Source organism: Tachyglossus aculeatus, chromosome 12 (assembly GCF_015852505.1).
Source record: "Tachyglossus aculeatus isolate mTacAcu1 chromosome 12, mTacAcu1.pri, whole genome shotgun sequence".
NCBI classification, from domain to species: domain Eukaryota; kingdom Metazoa; phylum Chordata; class Mammalia; order Monotremata; family Tachyglossidae; genus Tachyglossus; species Tachyglossus aculeatus.
Window position 1 is genome coordinate 42,855,177 of NC_052077.1, and position 9,319 is coordinate 42,864,495.

The following is a 9,319-nucleotide window of genomic DNA, read 5'->3' on the forward strand; positions in this document are numbered from 1 at the left end:
CAATTGATTGATCGATTGATTTTTTCCTCTTGGTGGCCCAAAGCCCCGCTTCCAACACCACCTCCCGCTTTCTAAAATAACGGCCACCCGTTCTAACACCGCCTCCCACTTTCTGACTTTTCGCTTCCCCGGGGTGGGTGCCCGGGAGAGGCCCGGTGGACTCCGGGACCCCAGGACGTCGCGGAGGGGCCCAGGCGCCGGTCCGTATTTACTATTCTATTTCTTTTGTTGATGATGTGCCCCTGGCTTTATCTCTGTTTATTCCGATGACACCTGTTCGCTTGTTCGGTTGTCCGTCTCCCCCTTCTAGACTGTGAGCCCGCTGTTGGGTAGGGGGCCGTCTCCGTATGCGGCCAACTTGGACTTCCCAAGCGCTCGGTAAGCGCTCAATAAATACGAGCGAATGAATGAATGGCGACGACACGCTCTCTCTCTCTCTCTCTGTCTCGTCCTCCGCCGGGCCCGGCCGCAGTCCATGGTGTTGCTGCTGCACAGCCAGCGCCAGTACATCTTCGAGTACGACGCGCTGGACCGCCTGGCAGCGGTGACCATGCCCAGCGTGGCCCGCCACACCATGCAGACCATCCGCTCGGTGGGCTACTACCGCAACATCTACACGCCGCCGGAGAGCAACGCCTCGGTGGTGACGGACTTCACGGAGGAGGGCCTGCCGCTGCAGACGGCCTTCCTGGGCACCAGCCGGCGGGTCCTGTACCGCTACAGGCGGCAGACGCGGCTGGCCGAGGTGCTCTACGACAGCACGCGGGTCAGCTTCACCTACGACGAGGCGGCGGGCGTGCTGAAGACGGTGAACCTGCAGAGCGAGGGCTTCATCTGCACGCTGCGCTACCGGCAGGTGGGCCCGCTGGTCGACCGGCAGATCTACCGCTTCAGCGAGGACGGGCTGGTCAACGCCCGCTTCGACTACAGCTACGACAACAGCTTCCGCGTGACCAGCACGCAGGGGGTCATCAACGAGACGCCGCTGCCCATCGACCTGTACCAGTTCGACGACATCTCGGGCAAGGTGGAGCAGTTCGGCAAGTTCGGCGTCATCTACTACGACATCAACCAGATCATCTCCACGGCCGTCATGACCTACACCAAGCACTTCGACGCCCACGGGCGCATCAAGGAGATCCAGTACGAGATCTTCCGCTCGCTCATGTACTGGATCACCGTCCAGTACGACGGCATGGGGCGGGTGACCCGGCGGGAGATCAAGATCGGGCCCTTCGCCAACACGACCAAGTACGCCTACGAGTACGACGTGGACGGCCAGCTGCAGACGGTCTACCTGAACGAGAAGATCGCCTGGCGCTACAACTACGACCTCAACGGCAACCTCCACCTGCTCAACCCGGGCAACAGCGCCCGCCTGACCCCGCTGCGCTACGACCTGCGGGACCGCATCACGCGGCTGGGCGACGTCCAGTACCGGCTGGACGAGGACGGCTTCCTGCGCCAGCGCGGGGCCGAGATCTTCGAGTACGGCTCCAAGGGCCTGCTGGCCCGCGTCTACAGCAAGGGCAGCGGCTGGACCGTGGTCTACCGCTACGACGGGCTCGGCCGCCGCGTGTCCAGCCGGACCAGCCTGGGCCAGCACCTGCAGTTCTTCTACGCCGACCTCACCTACCCGACGCGGGTCACCCACGTCTATAACCACTCCAGCTCCGAGATCACCTCCCTCTACTACGACCTGCAGGGCCACCTCTTCGCCATGGAGATCAGCAGCGGCGACGAGTTCTACGTCGCCTGCGACAACACGGGCACCCCGCTGGCCGTCTTCAGCAGCAACGGGCTCCTGCTCAAGCAGGTCCAGTACACGGCCTACGGCGAGGTCTACTTCGACTCCAACCCGGACTTCCAGCTGGTCGTCGGCTTCCACGGCGGCCTCTACGACCCGCTCACCAAGCTGGTCCACTTCGGCCAGAGGGACTACGACATCCTGGCCGGCCGCTGGACCGCGCCCGACGTGGAGCTCTGGAAGAGGATCGGCCGCGACCCGGCCCCCTTCAACCTCTACATGTTCCGCAACAACAACCCCGCCAGCAAGATCCACGACGTCAGGGACTACATCACCGGTGAGGCCGCCCCGTCGGTCGGTCGGTCTCGGGGGAGCCCGGGTTCCGGTCCCGCTCGCCCGCCGGGCAGCCTCGGGCGACTCGCCTCTCTGGGCCTCGGTTCCCCCGTCGGCAGGATGGGATTCGGAACCCGTCTTCCCTCCTCTTCCGTCTGGGAATCCCGGGAGGGACCCGATGATCCCGTCTCCGGGCCTCAGCTGTCGGCTGTGTGACTTGGGGCAAGTCGCTTCGCTTCTCTGGGCCTCGGTGACCTCATCTGGAGAATGGGGGTGAAGATTGTGAGCCCCCGGTGGGACAACCTGATCACCTTCTAACCTCCCCAGTGCTTGGAACAGCGCTTAACAAACGCCATCATCATCATCGTCGTTATTACCCGAGCGCCTGGTTCGGTGCTTGGCACACCGTAAATGCCGAGAAGAGGAGCAGCGGGGCTCGGTGGAAAGGGCCCGGGCTTGGGAGTCAGAGGTCCTGGGTTCGAATCCCGACTCCGCCACTCGTCAGCCGGGTGACTTTGGGCGACTGACTTCACTTCTCTGGGCCTCGGTCGCCTCTTCTGTAAAATGGGGGTGAAGGCCGGGAGCCCCACGTGGGACAACCCGATCACCTTGCATAATAACGATGGCGTTTGTTAAGCGCTTACTATGTGCAAAGCACCGTTCTAAGCGCTGGAGGGGGATACAAGGCTCCCAGTGGGGCTCCCAGTCTTCATCCCCATTTTACAGATGAGGTGACTGAGGCCCAGAGAAGTGAAGTGACTTGCCCAAGAGCACACAGCCGATGGCTGGTGGAGCCGGGATTGGAACCCATGACCTCTGACTCCCAAGCCCCGGCTCTTTCCATTGAGCCACGCTGCTTCTCTGAGCCACGCTGCCCCCCGGCACTTAGAACAGTGCTTGGCACATAGTAAGTGCTTAACAAATGCCATTATTATTATTATTATTATATGCTTAACGAATGCCACAGCTTATTATTATTATTATTATTATTATTATTATTATTATTATTACTGTTGTTGTTGTTGTTCCCCTCCAGTCCCGAGTGTCCCTCAGCCCACCCAGCCCCGGGGGCTCTGTAGGGAACCGACTGACCCCCGATGCCCCCAACCAGGGCACGTTCATCTATCCTCACTCCCCTGAATCGTTGCTATTTGGCCACCTCCGGCCCTGAGAGAGGCAGGGATCATCTTCCCCGTTGAATAATAATAATAATAACAATAATGATGGTATTTGTTAAGCGCCTACTATAATAATAATGATGATGGCATTTGTTAAGCGCTTACTATGTGCAAAGCACTGTTCTAGGTGCTGGGGGGGATACAATGCGATCAAGTTGTCCCACGTGGGGCTCACAGTCTTAATCCCCATTTTTACAGATGAGGTAACTGAGGCTCAGAGAAGTTAAGTGACTTGCCCAAGGTCACACAGCAGACTTGTGGTGGAGCCGGGATTCGAACCCATGACCTCTGACTCCAAAGCCCGGGCTCTTTCCACTGAGCCACGCTGTGCAAAGTACTGTTCTAAGCACTGGGGAGGTTCCAAGGTGATCAGGTTGTCCCACGGGGGGCTCACAGTCTTTATCCCCATTTTACAGATGAGGTCACTGAGGCCCAGAGAAGTGAAGCGACTTGCCCAAAGTCGCACAGCTGACAGTTGGTGGAGCCGGGACTTGAACCCATGACCTCTGAGTCCAAAGCCCGTGCTCTTGGGTGTCCCTCACGGCTCAGTTCTGGCTCTCCTTCTATTCTCCATCTACACCCAGTCCCTTGAAGAACTCATTGGCGTCCATGGCTTCAACTATCATCTCTATGAAGATGATTTCCAAATCTCTATCTCCAACCCTGACCTCTCTCCTTCTCCGCTGTCTCGCACTTCCTCCTGCCTTCAGGACATCTCTACTTGGCTATAATAATAATAATAATGACATTTATTGAGCGCTTACTATGTGCCAAGCACCGTTCTAAGCGCTGAGGAGGTTACCAGGTGATCAGGTTGTCCCATGGGGGCTCACAGTTTTAATCCCCATTTTCCAGATGAGGTCACCGAAGCCCAGAGAAGTGAAGCGACTTGCCCAAAGTCACCCAGCTGACAAGTGGCGGAGCCAGGATTTGAACCCTTGACCTCTGACTCCCAAGCCAGGGCTCTTTAACAATAATAATAATGGCATTTATTAAGCGCTTACTATGTGCCAAGCACCGTTCTAAGCGCTGAGGAGGTTACCAGGTGATCAGGTTGTCCCATGGGGGCTCACAGTTTTAATCCCCATTTTCCAGATGAGGTCACCGAAGCCCAGAGAAGTGAAGCGACTTGCCCAAAGTCACCCAGCTGACAAGTGGCGGAGCCAGGATTTGAACCCTTGACCTCTGACTCCCAAGCCAGGGCTCTTTAACAATAATAATGATGGCATTTATTAAGCGCCTACTATGTGCAAAGCACCGTTCCGAGCACCGGGGAGGTTACAGGGTGATCAGGTTGTCCCACGGGGGGCTCCCAGTCTTCATCCCCATTTTCCAGATGAGGGAACCGAGGCACAAAGAAGTGACTTGCCCAAAGTCATCCAGCTGATAGTTGGCGGAGCCGGGACTTGAGCCCGTGACCTCTGACTCCAAAGGCCGGGCTCTTTCCACCGAGCCACGCCGCTTCGCTCAACAGAGAAGGAAACTAAAGTCCAGCCAAGTTCGGTGTCGCGCCCAAGGCCGCCCAGCGGGCCCGGAGCCCAGGCTCGTGCGCTTTCCGAGTGGGTGGAAGGCACTCCGTGGACAGGAGGGGAAGGGGATGGGGCAAGCTCAGGTCTTCCATCGCTCTCTCTCCTTCTTCCTTCCCCCAGATGTCAACAGCTGGCTGGTGACCTTTGGCTTCCACCTGCACAATGCCATCCCTGGCTACCCCGTGCCCAAGTTCGACCTGACGGAGCCTTCCTACGAGCTGGTGAAGAGTCAGCAGTGGGACGACGTCCCGGTGAGTAGCCGCGGGTGGGGGGCACGTTCGCGGGAAGGCCCGGCTCCTCTCCTGCCCCGCACCCCGAGATCCAGGATTCCCACATTTTTCCCCGCTTTCCCCCTCATCTCTGAGTCTGGAAAGGCCCGAGCCTCCGCCCGGCCAGAGCTGTTGGGGGTGGGATTGCGGGGGCCTATTTTAGCCCGTTAGCCGCACCCCCATTTTACAGGTGAGGAGCATCACCCCCTGTTTTACAGGGGACTTTAAGCTCAGGATAATCCAGGCCTAATAATAATAATAATAATGTTGGTAGTTGTTAAGTGCTTACTAATACTAATAATGTTGGTATTTAAGTGCTTACTAATACTAATAATAATAATGTTGGTATTTGTTAAGTGCTTACTAATACTACTAATAATAATGTTGGTATTTGTTAAGTGCTTACTAATACTAATAATAATAATGTTGGTATTTGTTAAGTGCTTACTAATACTAATAATAATAATGTTGGTATTTGTCAAGTGCTAATACTAATAATAATAATGTTGGTATTTGTTAAGTGCTTACTAATACTAATAATAATAATGTTGGTATTTGTTAAGTGCTTACTAATACTAATAATAATAATGTTGGTATTTGTTAAGTGCTTACTAATACTAATAATGTTGGTATTTAAGTGCTTACTAATACTAATAATAATAATGTTGGTAGTTGTTAAGTGCTTACTAATACTAATAATAATAATGTTGGTATTTGTTAAGTGCTACTAATACTAATAATAATAATGTTGGTATTTGTTAAGTGGCTACTAATACTAATAATAATAATTTTGGTATTTGGTAAGTGCTTATTAATACTACTAATAATAATGTTGGTATTTGTTAAGTGCTTACTAATACTAATAATAATAATGTTGGTATTTGTTAAGTGCTTACTAATACTAATAATAATAATGTTGGTATTTAAGTGCTTACTAATACTAATAATAATAATGTTGGTATTTGTTAAGTGCTTATTAATACTACTAATAATAATGTTGGTATTTGTTAAGTGCTTACTAATACTAATAATAATAATGTTGGTATTTGTTAAGTGCTTACTAATACTAATAATAATAATGTTGGTATTTGTTAAGTGCTTACTAATACTAATAATAATGTTGGTATTTGTTAAGTGCTTACTAATACTAATAATAATAATGTTGGTATTTGTTAAGTGCTTATTAATACTAATAATAATAATGTTGGTATTTGTTAAGTGCTTACTAATACTAATACTAATAATATTGGTATTTGTTAAGTGCTTACTAATACTAATACTACTAATAATAATAATGATGGCATTTATTAAGCGCTTACTATGTGCAAAGCACTGTTCTAAGCGCTGGGGAGGTTACAAGGTGATCAGGTTGTCCCACGGGGGGCTCACAGTCTTAATCCCCATTTTACAGACGAGGTCACTGGGGCCCTAGAGAAGTGAAGTGACTTGCCCAAAGTCACGCAGCGGACAATTAGCGGAGCCGGGATTTGAACCCATGACCTCTGACTCCAGAGCCCCGTGCTCTTTCCACTGGGCCACGCTGCTTCTCTGGCATTTATTAAGTGCTTACTATGTGCAAAGCACTGTTCTAAGCGCTGGGGAGGCTACAGAGTGATCCTGTTGTCCCATGGCGGGCTCACAGTCTTCATCCCCATGTTACAGAGGAGGGAAATGAGGCCCAGAGAAGTGAAGTGACTTGCCCAAAGTCACCCAGCTGACAAATGGTAGAGCCGGGATTTGAACCCTTGACCTCTGACTCCCAAGCCAGGGCTCTTTAACAATAATAATAATAATGATGGCATTTATTAAGCGCTTACTATGTGCAAAGCACTGTTCCGAGCGCTGGGGAGGTTACAGGGTGATCAGGTTGTCCCACGGGGGGCTCACAGTCTTCATCCCCATTGTACAGATGAGGGAACTGAGGCCCAGAGAAGTGAAGTGACTTGCCCAATGTCCCACACCTGACAGTTGGCGGAGCCGGGATTTGAACCCCTGACCTCTAACTCCAAACCCCGGGCTATTTCCACTGAGCCCCGCTGCTGTTGTAGTAGGAGGATAGGATAGATGGGATAATAATAATAATAGTGGCATTTATTAAGCACTTACTATTCATTCAGTCGTATTTATTGAGCGCTTACTGTGTGCAGAGCACTGGACTAAGCGCTTGGGAAGTACAAGTTGGCAACATGTGCAGCGTGGCTCAGTGGGAAGAGCCCGGGCTTTGGAGTCAGAGGTCATGGGTTCACGGGTTCAAATCCCAGCCCTGCCAATTGTCAGCTGTGTGACTTTGGGCAAGTCACTTCCCCCCCATCTTACCTCCTTCCCTTCCCCACAGCACCTGTATATATGTTTGTACATATTTATTACTCTATTTATTTTACTTGTACATATCTATTCTATTTATTTTGTTAGTATGTTTGGTCTTGTTCTCCGTCTCCCCCTTTTAGACTGTGAGCCCGCTGTTGGGTAGGGACCGTCTCTAGATGTTGCCAACTTGGACTCCCCAAGCGCTTAGTACACACAGTAAGCACTCAATAAATACGATTGATGGATTGAGTCTCTGGGCCTCGGTTCCCTCATCTGTAAAATAGGGGTGAAGACTGTCCCCGTGGGACAACCTGATCACCTTGTAATCTCTCCAGCGCTTAGAACGGTGCTTTGCCCATAGTAAGCGCTTAATCAATGCACATAATAACGACACTGATTAAGCGCTCACTATGGGCAAAGCACCGTTCTGCAGGATAGGATAGCGGGGTGGGGCGGGAGGGGTGACCGCAGGGACCACCCCTTCACCGCCCACCCGCTCACGAGCCACCTTCCCGCTCGGCCCTCTCCCCCCCAGCCCATCTTCGGGGTCCAGCAGCAGGTGGCCCGCCAGGCCAAGGCCTTCCTGTCCCTGGGCAAGATGGCAGAGGTGCGGCCCAGCCGGCGGCGCCTGGGCGGCGAGAAGTCGTGGCTGTGGTTCGCCACGGTCAAGTCCCTGATCGGCAAGGGGGTCATGCTGGCCGTCAGCCGCGGCCGGGTGCTGACCAACGTCCTCAACATCGCCAACGAGGACTGCATCAAGGTGGCCGCGGTGCTCAACAACGCTTACTACCTGGAGAACCTGCACTTCGCCATCGAGGGCAAGGACACGCACTACTTCATCAAGACGGCCTCGCCCGAGACCGACCTGGGCACCCTGCGCCTGACCAGCGGGCGCAAGGCCCTGGAGAACGGCATCAACGTGACGGTGTCCCAGTCGACCACGGTGGTCAACGGGCGCACGCGCCGCTTCGCCGACGTGGAGATGCAGTACGGGGCCCTGGCCCTGCACGTCCGCTACGGGATGACCCTGGACGAGGAGAAGGCCCGCATCCTGGAGCAGGCCCGCCAGCGGGCCCTGGCCCGCGCCTGGGCCCGCGAGCAGCAGCGGGTCCGCGACGGGGAGGAGGGGGCTCGCCTCTGGACCGAGGGCGAGAAGCGCCAGCTGCTGAGCGCCGGCAAGGTGCAGGGCTACGACGGCTACTACGTGCTGTCCGTGGAGCAGTACCCCGAGCTGGCCGACAGCGCCAACAACATCCAGTTCCTCCGACAAAGCGAGATCGGCAAGAGGTAACAGGCGGCCGCCGACCCTCGGCCCCGACGGTCCCCGGGGAAGACGACCCCCCCCCCCCCCCAGCCCCTCCGGACCCCCCAACCAGCTCCCCGTCGTCGGCTTTCGGGCTTTCCGAATGACCTTAAAGGTGATCTGCTTTAAAGAATATGTTTACAATATGCACACGGCTGCACTCGGTCGGGGAGAGGAGGAGGACGAGGCCCCAAGGGTCCGGAGGCGGCGGCGCGGCCTAAGGCCGCAGCCCGCTCCTGGGAGTCGTGGAGGACCCGGGGTCTCGTCCCGCCCCCGTCTGCGGCGTGACCTTGGGCGAGTCGCTTCACTTCTCCGGGCCTCGGTTCCCTCGTCTGGAAAACGGGGGCGGAGGGTGTGAGCCCCACGTGGGACAGGGCCCCGATTACCCGTGTTGTACTCGCCCCAGCGCTTGGGACGGCGCCTGGCACGGAGTCAGCGCTTAAGGAGTACCCTGATTATTTGGCAATAGGCCGGTCCGTTCCTCCCGGGCACTGAATTTCAACTTAGACCGATTTGTACAGTTTTTCCGACTATTACTGAATTCCAAACCTCGACGAGAAGTAGTCCGTCTCTCTTCCCTCAGCCTTCCCTTGTCCCCCTTCTGCATAGGATGTGGTATATATATATATCGCTCTCTCTCTCTCTCTCCGTCT

The 9,319-nt window shown here is 54.2% G+C and overlaps 1 protein-coding gene across 1 annotated transcript in view; it reads left to right on the plus strand.

Moving 5' to 3' along the window:
* The window catches only part of TENM3 (teneurin transmembrane protein 3), a 1,099,990-nt gene extending 1,091,255 nt beyond the window's left edge, over positions 1–8,735 (plus strand). Inside the window, exons 33-35 of the mRNA XM_038755038.1 lie at positions 473–2,084; positions 4,908–5,038; positions 7,899–8,735. Coding sequence (XP_038610966.1) covers positions 473–2,084; positions 4,908–5,038; positions 7,899–8,654 — 2,499 coding nt within the window. The 3' untranslated portion in view covers positions 8,655–8,735. The remainder of the gene's footprint in view (positions 1–472; positions 2,085–4,907; positions 5,039–7,898) is intronic.
* The last annotated feature ends 584 nt before the right edge of the window (positions 8,736–9,319 follow it).